Source organism: Candoia aspera, chromosome 2 (assembly GCF_035149785.1).
Source record: "Candoia aspera isolate rCanAsp1 chromosome 2, rCanAsp1.hap2, whole genome shotgun sequence".
In the NCBI taxonomy this organism is placed as follows: Eukaryota; Metazoa; Chordata; class Lepidosauria; order Squamata; family Boidae; genus Candoia; species Candoia aspera.
The window spans coordinates 58,428,026-58,444,539 of record NC_086154.1 but is presented as its reverse complement, the minus strand read 5'-3'; the positions used below and the strand labels follow the sequence as shown (position 1 = coordinate 58,444,539).

Here is a 16,514-nt window from a genome sequence, read left to right as displayed (position 1 = left end):
TCTAATTTACTTTGTGGCCAGATATTGTAAACATAATGATTTTGTGAAAGAATCCAGTGTCAATATTTTATATACTGTATGTTAGCTTTTAGGTGTTTCTTGCTATAAAAAGCAACATTTTCCCAGCATATCTTTCTATGACAAATCTATAAAGTTTATAGAAATATGCACTGATTCAGGAATGGAGCATTTCAAAGAATCCTGGAACATTCTGAACCTTCTCTGGACCATGATGTGCTAGGGTGGGCTGGTTGTTCCCAGAAGTAAACCCTACAAACTGGAAATGATTCAAGGTGTCCTGTTCATGCCATTCCAACTGAAAAGGACTTGTTTCAGGCCCCTAGGAGTCTTTAAACCACTTATGGTTCAGGGACTTTACTTCCAGAAGCCACTGATCTGCACCAAGAACAGCATGGTGCATAGGAGGCTCAGAATAGCCCAGCTGGAGAATATAATGTTCTGTATCTAAACTAATAAGTTCTTTACCTCCCTAAAATTATGTAGCCAGGAAAAACTGTCCTACTAATTTATCCATTCCACCAGGTTTCTGTTATACCTACGATATCTATGTTCTCATTCAAAACCAAGTACTACAATTCCCTCATCACAGACTTCTACCACACTGGCATAGAAAACACCCATATTCCATGATGTTTTTCAAGTGGTTTTGGTGTGAGCCTTTTACTGCCCTTTTATCCCTTTTATCGCCTGGTTATCATGTCTACCCATTAACCCATTTCCAACATTAGCCCTATCCCTTATAGTATTTTCTGAAACATGTATACCCATCTGAACCTAATGCTGTCCAGGACCTGCCAGTTTTCTCCCAGGGAGCAATTTAAATGTTGTTTTGCCACCTTTCTGATGTTATATAGCAGAAGTCTGGTTTTATTTTGATTCAGGCAGGGCTTATCTATCTTGTACATACTGTATTTGACTTCTCCCAAAATGTTTCCCAATGCCTAACAAATTTAAAGCTCTCTACTTCGCACCACTGTCTCATTCACACATTGAGACCCATGAGCTCTGCACTGTTACTGCCTTGCTGGCATGGAATATTTAACATTTCTGAGAACACCATCATAGCAGTCGTGAACATCAAGCTGCTATATAGCAATCTAAACTTAGATTTCAGGACTGGCTGACTACATTTTCTAATTCCTTTGGTTTCAGTGTGGACCATGACCACTGCTTCCTCCTCAGCACTCTCTAGCAGCTTATACAGATAGCACATGGCTGCAGCAATCTTCACCCAAGTAGGCAAGTCACAGTATCACAAATCTATCTCTGTATTTCTAATGATTATCCATAACCAAAAGCCCTGGACTCCTGGAAGAATATACCCAGTATGAGAGCAAGTGAGATCATTGCCCAAAAATTAAGTCCTTCCTATAAGAACATCTCCCTTATCCTCTAAAATGATGTATTTCATTTATCTCCAGCAATTCCTGCAAATTGCATTCATTTATTTATTCATTAAATTTCTATGCTCCCAAACTTATTTATTTATTTATTCAATTAATTTATATTGCTGCCCATCTCAAACTAGTGACTATGGGTGGCTAACAACAATAGAAACAGTCATAATATAAAACAATAAAAACAATAACAAAAATAAAAAATAAATATAAATATAAATATAAATACAGCCAAGCAATCTAAAAGCCATGGTGTTAACATAACCATGAAATGGGGCCCTTCCCACACTCGAGGCCCCAGTCCCAGGCACAACGCCAGGCTTTCAAGGCTTTCCGGAAAGCCAACAGGGTTGGGGCCATCCTAATATCAGGAGGGAGAATGTTCCAGAGGGCAGGCACCACAGCGGAAAAGGCACACTTCCTGGTCCCTGCCAGCTGAAGGGACCCAGGGCATGCCCATCCTGCTGGACCGGATTGGACGGGCAGACCTAACTAGGAAAAGATCGTCCCTAAGGTAACCCGCCCCCAAGCCATGAAGGGCTTTAAAGGTGACAACCAGCACCTTCAATTGCACCCGGAAACACACCGGCAACCAATGCAGCTCCTGAAGCAGAGATGTTACGTGTGCCGAGTATCCAACACTGTTTACAACCTGGGCAGTTGCATTTTGCACCAGCTGAAGCTTCCAAATGCTCTTCAAGGGCAGCTCCATGTAGAGCGCGTTGCAGTAATCCAAAAAGGAGGTCACGAGGGCATGAGTGACAGTGAGTAGTGTCTCCCAGTCCAGGAATGGGCGCAATTGGTGCACAGCCCAAAGGTGTGCAAAGGCCCTCTTAGCCATGGCTACCACCTGCTCTTCCAGCAAGAGCCGTGAGTCCAAAAGGACCCCCAAATTGCGCACCGGGTCCGTCTGGTGCAGTGCCACCCCATCCAGGACCAAAGATGGAAAAACCTTGGTACCAGGAAGCCACTCCAGCCAAGTCCAGTCTTGTCTCCAGAACCAAGCCTTGCCTAGGCATTCCAGCAAAGTCCAGTCTTGCCTTCAGAATCAAGCCCTGCCCAGATACTCCAGCCCAGCCTTGTCTAGCCTCTGTGTGCCAGCCTGATCCAGCCTGCATGCCAGGACACTAATCCAAGTGTTCAGCCTCTCCTTTGCCACGCACCCTAGCTTCTTCCAGCCTTGCAGCCTCAATCAGAGAATTGGCCAAGTTCTGCCTTGCTGCCTTGCCACAGTCTGACTCTGCAGTGTTGCCTGGGTGTCCTTTGACACCTGGGTGGACTTGATTGAATTACATGCTCTAATCTATTGCAAGAACTTGCTATTGTAAATAGTTTATTCAATAAAGAATTTTATTAGTAACTCTGCCTGGCCATCTCATAGTCTGAACAGGACAACAGCCAGGAACTACCAATCCACAGTTTTTGTCTTATCAGGAGTCAATCTCAGTTTACTTGTCCTCATCCAACTCATTATTAAGTCCAGCTGCTGATTCAGAATATGTAGTCTCTTCTGATTTACATATTATAGAGACATAGTGTTATCAGTAGATGACTGAGAAATAGCTGGGAGGAATAGCTCCCAGCTTACCCACTCACCCAGGTATCAGGAATACCTGACAGGTCAAGCAAATACTATCAGACAATTTGATGAATTTGGTCTTATTATGAACTCACCTGGCATTTAGCAATAGCATCACCAGAGAGGGAGGATCAGAAGGCATGATATCAGGTACCCAGTGGAGCTACAAAGGACTAGAAGAGGTGATGGCTTGCAGCCATCTATATTCTATGGCTCTTGAATGTATTTTCCCCTAGTTTCTTGCCACACTTCATTAGTGATCTCCTGACTTGGGACATCTCAACTCTCCTTTCCCCTGCCTGCATTTGACAGCCCCCACTCTCCACACCTCCACTTTCCACACCATTTCTACCATTCACACAAAGAAAATGGAAGAGATTTAAATTCAAATGAATGTAGTGTGATGTAGTACTTTGTAACATTCAGCACCATTCATTTACCTTTAAATTATCAGGTAATTCAGTACGTCCAGCATAGCCAGGGTTCATTGTGATGAAGACTGCACAAGATGGAACCAGTGGGATCTCAGCTCCTTCAAATATGAAGCGATCCACCTGGAGGCAGTAAAAATGGTGAACAATTTACTATTCAAAAAAGTATTTTCAAATTCCAATTCCATTATGAAGATACTGTTTTCTGGCTATAACATCTTCCCAACAATTTCAGAGATTTCTTACACTAGTGACTGAACAATTATGTGATAAGTCAAGCACAAAAGGAGATTTGCTCCTTTCATGGAAAGCTGTGCAGTTTAGGATTTCAAATTAAAAATGTATAGAAATTCTAATTATAAACAAACATCAAGAATCCCAGTTGTGATAAGTACCTTAGAAAAAACAATATAAGACTTAACCAAAGAGTATTAGGGTCAGTATACGAAGTGGGCAACACCAGATAATTCTTTTAAGACTTTACCAGTTGTTAACAAACATTTAACCCAATCACTAGAGCTCTCTTTGGTAATGGATGGACGGATGGATGGACGGAAGACAGAAATTAGTAATTATTGGGTTAGCCACTCATAACCTGTAGCAACATGCTGGGTACAAATTCAGATGCATGCCTATGTACTATTTTTAGCATTCAGGCAGCTAATCTGTTACTGTCATTTAATAAAAGACCCCAAATACATAAGCAAGCATTTGTGTTGACTCTAGATGACAACCAGTTGAAGAGAAATAAAAGAGGAGATCATGAAACCTATTAGCATCATGTCTTGGAAACAGGCTTCCTGTCTTACCCGCTGTTGCTGGGCCTTCTGAATAGTTGTGATCTGCTGGGCAACTACAGACAACACTTCAATGTCAATGCGGTTGAATTCATCAAAACAAGCCCAGGCTCCAGAGCTGATCATATAAACAGAAGATAGTATCAAATACCCAGTAGTAACTATTCCTAATGCAATCAGTCTTAAACATCAGAAGATAGCAGAGAAAAATGACTATATCAATCCTCTAATTTTCTTATTAGGATATTTTGCAAAGAAGGTTCATATGTGAAAGCCACACTAAACACAGTAGGCACAGGTTGCATCTTTACTTTGTGTCAGTGCTCTACTCATAGATTATAAAACTGAGAAATAACTCCTAAAATCGGATGTTGCAGTGCTGGAACACTCACACACATATAGAATATAGTTTCATTGACTTTATTTTTAAAAAGATTGCAATCTAAAGCAATGGTAATATGGTTTGCAGCTGATGGTGCTGCAGTGATTCAGCTCTATCAGCTGCAAACCACATTACTGTTGCTTTAAATTGCAATCTTTTTAAAGATAAAGTCAATGAAACTATACTCTGTATGTGTGTACGTGTGTGAGTGTGTATGTATGTATATGTATGTGAATGATCTGGAGAATATCAAATTTAGCAATTCAGCAACAAAATCTTACATAGGAGGAAGAGAATTTGATAAAATTTGAAACTAGCCCTTCATTTTCTAAAGGCATATCCTCTCTTACTATTGTTGTTGTTAGTTGCTGTCGAGTCGTTTACGACTCATGGTGACCCTATGTATAACATAACGAAATGCTATTCGGTCTTGCACCACATGCCTGACTGTTCCAATGTTTGCATCCATTGTTACTGTAACTGTATCAATCCATCACATTGAAGGTCTTCCTCTTTTCTGCTGGCCCTCAATTTTACCAAACATGATGTCTCTTTCAAGGACTAGGTCTTTCCTGATGATGTGCCCAAGTATGAGAGTCTAAGCTTAGTTATCTTTGCCTCTAGGGAACATTCTGGTTGTATGTCTTCTAAAACAGATTTCCTTGTTCTTCTGGCAGTCCATGGTATTTTCAATCAACTTCACCAACACCACAATTTGAATGCATCAATTCTTCTTCTATTTTCCTTTTTTAATGTCCAAATTTCTCAGGCATATGTGGCAGTTGAGAAGTCAGAAGCACCTTTGTTTTTAAACTGGCATCTTTACTTCTGAAAACTTTAGATAGGTCTTTGATGGCAGATTTTCCTAGCATGATACGTCATTTGATTTCTTGATTACTACTTCCCTTGGCATTGATCGTTGATCCGAGTAGAATGAAATCATTACTACTTCAATTTCTTCTCCATTTATTGTGATATTGTTTATTGGTCCATTTGTGAGAATCTTCATCTTCTTCACATTCAGGTGTAGTCCGTATTGCTGACTACAATCTTTGATCTTCATCAGCAAGTACTTCAAGCCTTCTTCATTTCCAGCAAGCAAAGTTGTATCATCTGCATATTGCAGGTTGTTAATGAGTCTTCCACCAATTCTGATACCCCGTTCTTCTTCGTACATTCCTGTTTCTCGAATTATTTGTTCAGCATACATATTGAATAAGTAGGGTGAAAGTATGCAACCTTGCCGCACACCTTTTCCAATTTTGAACCACTCGGTGTCACCATTGTCTGTTCTAATGACTGCCTCTTGATCCGTGTACAGGTTCCACATGAGTACAATTAAGTGCTCTGGAATTCCCATTCTTTGTAACATTAACCATAACTTGTTATGGTCCACATAGTCAAACACCTTTGCGTAATCAATGAAACAGAGGTGAACATCTTTCTGGTGTTCTTTATGTTCAGCCAAGATCCGTCTGACATTAGGAATGATATCTCTCGTACCGCGTCCTCTTCTAAATCCAGCCTGGACTTCTGGTAGTTCTCTATCGATGTAAGGCTGCAAATGTTGTTGAATTATTTTCAGCAAAATTTTGCTAGCATGTGAAATTAATGAAATTGTTCAATAATTTCCACATTCTGTTTGATCTCCTTTCTTTGGAATGGGCATGAATACGGATCTCCTCCAGTCAGTCGGCCAGGTCGTTGCCTTCCAAACTTCTCGACATTGCTTCCACTACTGCATCTGATTGCTGAAATATCTCAGTTGGTAATCCATCAATTCCTGGAGCCTTGTTTTTCACCAAAGCCTTCAGTGCAGCTTGAACTTCTTCCTTCAGTACTGATGGTTCTTGATCATATTCTACCTCCTGAAATAGCTGAACATTGACTAATTCTTTCTTATACAGTGATTCTGTATATTCCTTCCATCTCCTTTTAATACTACCCGTGTCATTTAACGTATTGCCCATAGAATCTTTAAGGGTAGCAACTCGGGGCTTGAATTTTCTTTTCAGCTCTTTCAGCTTGAGAAATGCTGATCATGTTCTTCCTCTTTGATTTTCTAGCTCCAGGTCTTTGCATATTTCATCATAATATTTTTCCTTATCTTTTCGAGCTGCCCTTTGAAATTTTCTATTTAGCTCTCTTACTTCATTCTTTCTTCCATTAGCTTTAGCTACTCGACGTTTAAGAGCAAGTTCCAGAGTCTCATCTGACATCCATTTGGATCTTTTCTTTCTTTCCTTCCTTTTTAATGATCTTTCACTTCCTTTGCATATTATGTTCTTAATGTCTTCCCACAACTCTTCTGGTCTTTGGTCATCAGTGTTTAGTGCATCAAATCTATTTTTGAGGTGATCTCTAAATTCAGGTGGGATGTTTTCTAGATCATACTTTGGCCCTCTTGGACTTGCTTTAATTTTCTTCAGCTTCATCTTGAACTTGCACATGAGCAATTGATTATCTGTCCCACAGTCAGCTCCTGGCTTTGTCTTAACTGATAATATTAAGCTTCTTCATCGTCTCCTTCCACAAACATAATCTATTTGATTTCTGTGTAATCCATCTGGTGAGGTCCATGTATAGAGTTGTTGACTGTGTTGTTGGAAAAAAGTATTGCAAATAAATAAATCATTGGTCTTACAGAATTCAATCATGCAATCTCCAGTGTTGTTTCTGTCACCAAGGCCATATTTTCCAACTACTAATCCTTCTTCTTTGTTTCCAACTTTTGCATTCCAGTCACCAATAATTAATAAAGCATCTTGATTGCATGTTTGATCAATTTCAAATTGCAGCATTTCGTGAAAGTTTCAATTTCTTCATCTTCAGCATTTGTGGTTGGTGCACAAATTTGAATAACAGTAGTATTAACTGATCTTCCTTGTAGGTGTATAGATATTAGTCTATCACTGGCAGAGTTGTACTTTAGAAGTGATCTTGAACTATTCTTAATGATGAATGCCACACCATTCCTCTTCAATTTTTCATTCCCAGCATTGTATACCATATGACTGTCAGATTCAAAGTGACCAATGCCAGTCCACATCAGCTCACTAATACCTAGGATGTTGATCTTTAGGCATTCCATTTCATTCTTGACAACTTCCAATTTTCCTTGATTCATACTTCGTACATTCCATGTCTCAATTATTAATGGATGTTTGTAGCTGTTATTTCTCACTTTGAGTCATGCCACATCAGCAAATGAAGGCATCCACATCACAAAGGTCAGCTCTACTTTGAGAAGGCAGCTCTCCCCCAGTAGCATACCGAGTACCTTCCGACCTGAGGGGCTCATTTTCCAGCCCACTATCGAAAAATGTTCTGTTGTAATCCATAGGGTTTTCACTGCCACATTTTTGGGAGTAGATTGCCAGACCTTGCTCCCTGGTCTGATCTTTGTCTGGGAGCTCTGCTGAAACCTGTCCACCATGGGTAACCCTTTTGGTAGTAGAACTACTCGTGATATAGCTTCCAGCATCATAGCAACATGCAAGCCACCACAGTATGACAAACTGACAGATGGGTGGTGGTCTCTTATTATTAGGTCATACTATTTGACTTCCATTGATATGCCTCAAAAATATAAAATTATATAAGTATATAAAATTATCTGTTTTTTAAAAAAAATCTACTTTCTCTCCATTTCCCACCAACCAAGGAACCTTTTTTAACGCTAAGAATGGGGACAGATATGAATATAACAGCTGTATATTACACATGTTTAAAATGGGAAATCAGCTATTGTTTGCTTGTTTCCTCATCCCAGCAACTCTTGGGAGTCTTGTGTGCAACTGAACACCAGTTATGAACCTAAAAGGTTCCAGTTTATACAATTATAACCCATTCTTTGATCCATTTAAACCTGTACCTAAAGCTTAATATGGCTTAAATATTAGCCATTTTTTCTTTTCCTCATCTCAACCTTTTTTGCTTTAGTGTTTTGAGTCCTTCAAAAGATGCATATTTATGGCTTGATCTGGAATGGACTTTAAAGTATATTGGCATTTAGTAATCAGCTAATTATAATAAACCTCTATTTAACAGACTTTTCCCCCTCAGGGGAAAAAAAAGAGCCACTAGAAAGGATGTGCCAGCACTGTGATCCACAGTCCAAATACAAGCATGGTGGACTGTGTGCCTAAGAAAAGCTGCAGCTGAGATGCTATGACCAAAGCCTAGGAGCACAACAGCCAGAACAACTGCCCAGCTTCATGGACTGGGCTGATCCAGGAGCCAGAGGGAGCTCCAAGAAGCAGTAAGGAGAGTAACAGAGGCAAGCAGCAGGCTATGCACTGGGCAGCAGCACCAACTGCAGTGACCCTCTGCCTCCAAAGGCTTTTCTCAAGGACTAGTGAAGATTTTTCTACTTGCCAAACCTTGCATAACTATCTTATCTGTCCCTTCTACACTGTGTGCACAATTATTAGGCAAGTGAGTATTTTGACCATATCATCATTTTTATGCATATTTTCCACCTCCAAGCTGTATAAACCTGAATGCTTATTGGATATAAGCATATCAGGTGATGTGTATTTGTGTAATGAGGGAGGGTGTGGCCTAAGGAGATCAACACTCTATATCAAGGTGTGCATAATTATTAGGCAGCTTCTTTTCCTCAGGCAAAATGGGCCAAAAAAGAGATTTAACTGACTCCGAAAAGTCAAAAATTGTAAGAAGCCTTTCAGAGGGATGCAGCACTCTTGAAATTGCTAAGACATTGGGGTGTGACCACAGAACCATCAAACGTTTTGTTGCAAATAGTCAACAGGGTTGCAAGAAACGTGTTGAGAAAAAAAGACGCAAATTAACTGCCAAAGATCTGAGAAGAATCAAATGTGAAGCTACCAGGAACCCATTATCCTCCAGTGCTGTCATATTCCAGAACTGCAACCTACTTGGAGTGCCCAGAAGTACAAGGTATTCTGTGCTCAGAGACATGGCCAAAGTAAGGAAGGCTGAAACTCGACCACCACAGAACAAGACACATAAGTTGAAACAGCAAGACTGGGCCAAGAAATATCTGGAGACAGATTTTTCAAAGGTTTTATGGACTGATGAGATGAGAGTGACTCTTGACGGACCAGATGGATGGGCCCGTGGCTGGATCAGTAATGGGCACAGAGCTCCACTTCGACTCAGACGCCAGCAAGGTGGAGGTGGGGTACTGGTATGGGCTGGTATTATTAAAGATGAGCTAGCTGGACCTTTTCGGGTTGAAGATGGACTCAAAATCAACTCCCAAACCTACTGCCAGTTTTTAGAAGACACTTTCTTCAAGCAGTGGTACAGGAAAAAGTCTGCATCTTTCAAGAAGACCATGATGTTTATGCAGGACAATACTCCATTGCATGCATTGAAGTACTCCACTGCGTGGCTAGCCAGTAAAGACCTCAAAGATGAAAGAATAATGACATGGCCCCCTTCCTCACCTGACCTAAACCCTATTGAGAACTTGTTGGCCCCCTCTCAAACGGGAGATTTACGGTGAAGGAAAACAGTACACCTCTCTGAACAGTGTCTGGTTGCTGCTGCACAAAAAGTTGATCATCAACAGATCAAGAAACTGACAGACTCCATGAATGGAAGGCTTATGACTGTTACTGCAAAGAAGGGTGGCTATATTGGTCACTGATTTTTTGTTTGAAATGTCAGAAATGTTTATTTGTAAATTTTGAGTTGTTTGTTTATTCTCACTTTAACAGATGAAAATAAACGAGTGAGATGGGGGAATTTTCGTTTTTCATTTAGTTGCATAATAATTCTGCACGCTAATAGTTGCCCAATAATTGTGCACACATAGATATGCTCCTAAAGAGCCAAAACCTCACTTTTATTTCCTTAAACATTCAGGTTTGAGGTTTATTAACATTTTGGATTGACCGAGAGCACTGTAGTTGTTCAATAATGAAATTCATCCTCAAAAATACAACTTGCTTAATAATTGTGCACGCAGTGTATATAGAATATAGAATATCGTAATATGATAGAATATGATAGAATATTCTATCTTATGCACCCTGGCCCTATTTAAGCATGCCCTCAAAACATGGCTCTATCCCCAGGCCTTGGGTTAGAATGGATAGTAGACCTATCCATGGGATGTTTGGTTATCTGATTGTGGTTTTTCTCTAATTTTCTTTTGCATTATATATTCTATGTTTCTGTTGTTTTTTATGGTTGTATCCTATAAGCTGCTTAGAACTGTACAGATTGGGGAAGCCCATACATTTAATAAGTAATCTCGTACACTGAACGTTTATTCAATTCTCAATCTCTAGGGCCAAGTATAGTAACACTTCTCCTTGACAGCAGAAATAGACAAAAAGAAGATTGGTATTAGATAAACTATCACTTGTTCTGAACACGCACATACTCTCTTCCACTCCTTATTTGATGTAGCCCTATTCTAATTCAGGCATATTTCCTTTCATAGGTACAGAACTGTGGTTTAGTACCTGGCTAGTCCTTTCAGGAATTTCCCCATTGCCATAAAGTCAAGCTGATCGGAGCAATTAAACACAACCGTCTGTATAGCTAAAGCTTTTCCCAGATCCTTAGTTGTCTCCGTTTTGCCTGTTCCAGCTGGTCCTGCAGGAGCACCTCCAAATTTCAAATGCAAGGCTCCAGTCAGGGTTAGGTAGCATCTGTCATAAGAATCAAATCATTTTCAGACTTCTGAAAGTATCCTTTTAAATTTTCTAAACTGAGGCATTTATTATTCATATATAAGCATTACTGGAGAGCCACCTTATATGATTATACTATATAGTTACATTTTGAAATTGTTCAGATGTAAATAGCAACATAGTCTAAGATGATCTTACATGTAGAAAAGGGTTATCTTTTATTTTAGTAAAATAAATGAAATTATATCATGAAAGAAAATATATTAAAAGGACTGACTAGCTTGGCTGATTCTTTCTGACTCATAATTTGATTATCAGTTAGAGCTAAATGAGGTTAGAGATGATTCAATGATCCCTTGAGAACAATTAGCACTCAGAAATCCATTTGACCCTCCTTCAAAGTACCAATAATCAATACTGATGCCAATCTTCAAGCATAAGAATGTTTTGAAGGAATACCTATACTCTACGCTATTTTTCCCCCACAAAGGGCGCTTTAACTATACTGAATTAATTAGGCGTTTCCATCATTCCGTATTATCCACAATGGACCACTTGCTTAAATTGCTTCTACTACCATTACTGACAACTCAATGACCATATCCTTGTTCAACCTACAAAAGATACAATCCACTTTTTTGCACATATATGGATACTACACTATCATAATTAAAGAAATATATCTTAACATTGGTTTTCATTTGTGTAATAGTTGTTAGCCAGAAAAGCTAATTTTCTTTTTATGTACATGTGTAAATCTTGATGGTACACAACTTTTAACTGTAACAGGCATGCCAAGCTATTCTAAATTCCATACTATTATGGGATAAGCAGATTAACCCTGAATAATTCTTGCATCACGAGCTCTTACCTAGACTGTCAGGAAAAAGAGAAGAAAAAACATCTCCAATATCCTATTGCCGTGGGATTACTGAAGCAAAGAGAAAGGGCACTCTGGCCCTGTCCATCGATGAAAGAAACAAGTGTAATCAATTGCGCTTGGCTGTGTGCAAGAATACTAACAGGGAAAGACTGGTCTGATCAAAATTGGATAGAAATGCCTGTTTATAGCATATTACATTGTTCTGGCCTTAAACTCCCTTGCTCCCAATATTCTTCTTTCCTTACGTGTCATCTTTTTTTTTTTAGTTTGAAAACCTGATAGTGGAGCCTGTCTCTCTTTTATTAGTTGATATGAGGTGCTTTGAGAGAAAGAATTGTCTGAAATGTGAGATTAAAGTACTGTAAATAATTAACTTTATACCCAGCATCATACTGACATATTGGATTTATAGAAATTTTCAGGTTGGCTTTTACACCTTAACTGAGGGTTAACATACCAGGGCTGCAAAATTCAGATGAATATTGGAGAACAGCAAAGAGACTGAATTATTCATATCTCTGTGCCCACTTCCCGGTTGTCTAGATTTTTGCAGCCCGGATATTGCAGAGTTACTTTCTGGTCTTGCTCTGGCTTTTTGATGCTGTTTCTAAACATCCTGAAACCCAATGAATTGTTCTCTGTGCTGTACTTGTCTTCCTCAGCTGTATCTTCAAACTAGCCTCAGCTGCTTCTTCAGGTTTCCTACTTCTTTGAGATTCTGAACACATCCTCCTATCATCTTCCACAGCACATTTGACTGCAATCAGTTTTTTATTACTTTTTAAACAGCATGCTGTTAAGCTTCACACCCAGGCTCATCAGTAAATCACCAGTTTCTGGACACATAATCCTTAGTTCAACTTCTCAGTTTGATTTGGCAGAAGACTCACAGAAGACAGTTCATCTAGATCAGAATATTGCAGGCAAGGACAAAGCTTCACACACATAGGCAGTTACCTACTGCAGTGCAAAGATGTCAGAGACTTCTATATTTTCCCAAGGATTTAAAATTCAGGGTCCCTCCCATTCTTTTAAATTAACAGATACTTGGAATATTGCATGGTGGCTGTGGACAGTTGTAACAGCTCTCTCTAGCCCAGAAGCCACTGGCTGAAGCTTTACACTGTCTGAATATTCAACCCACTGTTGTTTTTTGATGTAAAGTATTCCAAAATGTCTTTCCAGGGTCCTGTAGAGGGCTCCCACATACAGCTGGTTCCTGACAAGTTAATCTGTGGATCAGTTGATGACAGACTTAAGCAAAAGTTGCAAACAAGATCTTTGATTCAGATTTATTTGTTCAGAACTATGAAGATATTTGGTTGTTTGACCATAAAGGAATTACTATACCTGTCTGTAAGAGGAGTGATCACAAGGCGCCCACTGTTGCCCAAGTATTCATAGCCATAAATAAATTCAGCATTCACTGCCTGAATGTACAAATCATCTCTTGTCCAGTAGTACCTAAAAATACATTAAAAGTTAAATGGAAGTATATAGAAGGGTCATTTTATAGCACTACAGTTCTATTCATTTGGATATATTTCATTTATGCTAAACACTTTGAGGCTTTGAGAAAAGTTGCATGTTTGATCTGCACATTATCCAAAAAGTGGGCATTTCTGAATTAAATACACAATATTTACGCAAAAGAAAATGCAACAATCTTCACAGTGGTGGTGATGATGATGACGATGATAATGAGATAATTAGGAGAGAGATACTTATTGGGATAGAATAAAATTATAAGAAAGTAAAAATACAGGATTGGAGGATTCTTTTCAGACCGTTAAAATTATGCTCTTCTCTCTCTCTCTCTCTCTCTCTCTCTCTCTCTCAAGCTACTGTTTAGTGTGGTCCATATACCTCCTACTTAAGAAGAACAATCCTTCCATATCACTAGCAATGTCTAATAACTTCACAGGTAGGAGGAAATCCCTCACCTGAGCTGGGAAATCCATTCAAAATCATTTTCACTCATGACATTCTCCTCAATAAGTTTAGCTGCCACATCCTTGGCATGAACTTCAATCACAATGAGAGCTGATAACACTCCCCGCTGCATCCGAGACAGTTTCCCTCGTACAAGTGCTACTAGATCACTCAGCTGTGCAAATAAAGCAAAACAAATCAGGCTATGCCTTAGCCAGTATATCACAAATCTACTTGATATGCTGTGGCCACCTCTATATTGACTTCATAAGAAAACTGTTGTTACTTAGGAGACAGAAAAAAGAATGATCTTTTCCTAAACTCACTGCTTCATGTTCCAAGATAAAGAAGGGACTGGATTTTGCTATTGTATGTATGGTAATGGATGTAGAATTGAATGGTTTGTGGGAATGGAGATCAGATATCACCATGCTAAGCCCTTATCTAACTCCTTTTCAACCATCAATTTCCTGATTATTTTGGCAGTAGCCTTCCAGAAGATGTAAATGGGAGAATACCAGATTTGGTTCCGCACAAGCATGCTGACATACCAAAACCTGTCTGGATTTCATACACAGAACAAAAGCTAGGAAATCACCTGAATACCTAACAGTTCTGGTAGCTTTATTGGTCCTAGAAGTCTAAACTATTTAAACTTTAAACTTGAGCACTTTAAATTTGAGCCCAGAAACAAATGAGTAACTATTTGAAACATGATCCAGATACTAATTTGAAATAACATGAAGTAGGCAGAACATAGATGATGTAGAAAGACAGACAATTGAAAATTCAATTATAGTCAGTCATTACTGCTTTGCTTTTGATATGGGAATAGTACACATTCTAATTTTTATGACTTTAGATAAGGTTCTTTAATGCAGTTTCCCTACTCAGGGCACCAACCTGGTCATCAGAGAATCTAGACCAATCAACAGTCAGGGATGACTAGAGTTGGTATGTTACAAAATATCTGAATAGGGACCAGAAGACTGGTCTAGCAAATAACATGAAAAGTAACTTTTCATTGCACAAATAATTTGAATTGAAATATGCAATTAACTGACATTTTTACCTGAGCACTTAGTTGTGGAAATAGCCTGGTAGACAAATCTCCAGCTTCTAAAGCTTCTGATACTTCCTTTGTCCAGTATGTTTGACATCCAGCTATGGTCACCTGGCCTGGCCAATCTAAGACCCACTTAGTCCGAGGTACCTTTCATTAAAAATAGATTACTTTATTAATAAAAGCAATGGATAATTTTCTTTCTTTTACATCACTATTCTAACCAATCATAATTTATTGTAAGTTTTGTATGACAGTATTTGATAATGCATACTGAGGTTCTTTATGGAGAGAGATGAGTACATTTTTTCTTACATTTAGTGCATATACATAAATATGAAAGCTTTTTTAAACTTAAGATTAGTTCAGTGAGATCACAAGGACATAGATATTTGAATCCTTTCTCACACCAATTTCTTGTAGCCACTACCCAAACTGACTAGACTAAAATCAAATCTACATAACACTACAAACATGGCTAGCAGATCTTGTAACTTTGAGATGATAAGGATGATAAGGAAGTCTCGCCTTCAATAGGTCTCAGCCTAGTATGGTCAAACAGACATGTAGCTTTAATGTACTCCTTGGATCAATACTGCTTTTAGAAACTCAGCCTGTACCTTTGTCCAGGAGAGCCGTTTATCAGCCATACAATCAAGAATACGTCAGTCCATGAAATGCAGCTGGCAATCTCATTCCTGACTTTGAAACTTCAGTCAGTATATCCTATGTATAGTTGTACTTGATTACAACTTCCAAAGATTCGAGAGTTGAGAACACAGAACACTTAAGATTATAGTGCAGCATTTTGCACTGCCTCTCTGTTATCTTAAAGGTATTGATTATGACTAATAAGTTTCAGACTAATACCTTCTCCTTTTTTCCTTCTCTGTTCTTTCACACTGTCTGATACATTCCTTTGGTTTTACCACTGGTAAGCTAAGAGAAGACTGAGGATATACAGAGGGGTTTCTCTTAAAACTGATTTCAGTTCTCTTTGGCTTGCCCTGCAAATCTTGAAAATATATTTTAGAAGCAATGCAAGCCTTTTGGTTTTTAACATTTCCTGGCATCAACAGGGATTGATATTTGTGGAGTTTTATGTATTTCAACATTTTTAACATCCAGTAACACGACTAACAATATAAAAATATAATACCTGGCCTGGCCAATCTAAGTCCGCTTAGTCCAAGGTGTCTTATACTGCCTATTCTGACAATCACTTGGCTTACTTCTGCAATATGCACAACACATTTAAATAATGGACAAAAAAGAGGAAAGATGCTTTTCTAGAAGAGGAAATATACTTTGTGAAACATAAAGAGAAGGCAGACACCAAGACACATTTATATGCATATTAAGAACCAAGCATACAGTGAGAAAACTAGAAAATTATT

General features: G+C 38.8%; 1 protein-coding gene across 1 annotated transcript in view; it reads right to left on the bottom strand.

The window, feature by feature from the left end:
• The window catches only part of DNAH1 (dynein axonemal heavy chain 1), a 168,063-nt gene that overhangs the window by 94,390 nt on the left and 57,159 nt on the right, over positions 1-16,514 (bottom strand). The window contains exons 25-30 of the mRNA XM_063291915.1: positions 15,127-15,267; positions 14,066-14,229; positions 13,473-13,586; positions 11,069-11,257; positions 4,238-4,343; positions 3,438-3,551 (exon numbers count right to left, since the gene is read on the bottom strand). Of these exons, the coding sequence (XP_063147985.1) occupies positions 3,438-3,551; positions 4,238-4,343; positions 11,069-11,257; positions 13,473-13,586; positions 14,066-14,229; positions 15,127-15,267 (828 nt within the window). The remainder of the gene's footprint in view (positions 1-3,437; positions 3,552-4,237; positions 4,344-11,068; positions 11,258-13,472; positions 13,587-14,065; positions 14,230-15,126; positions 15,268-16,514) is intronic.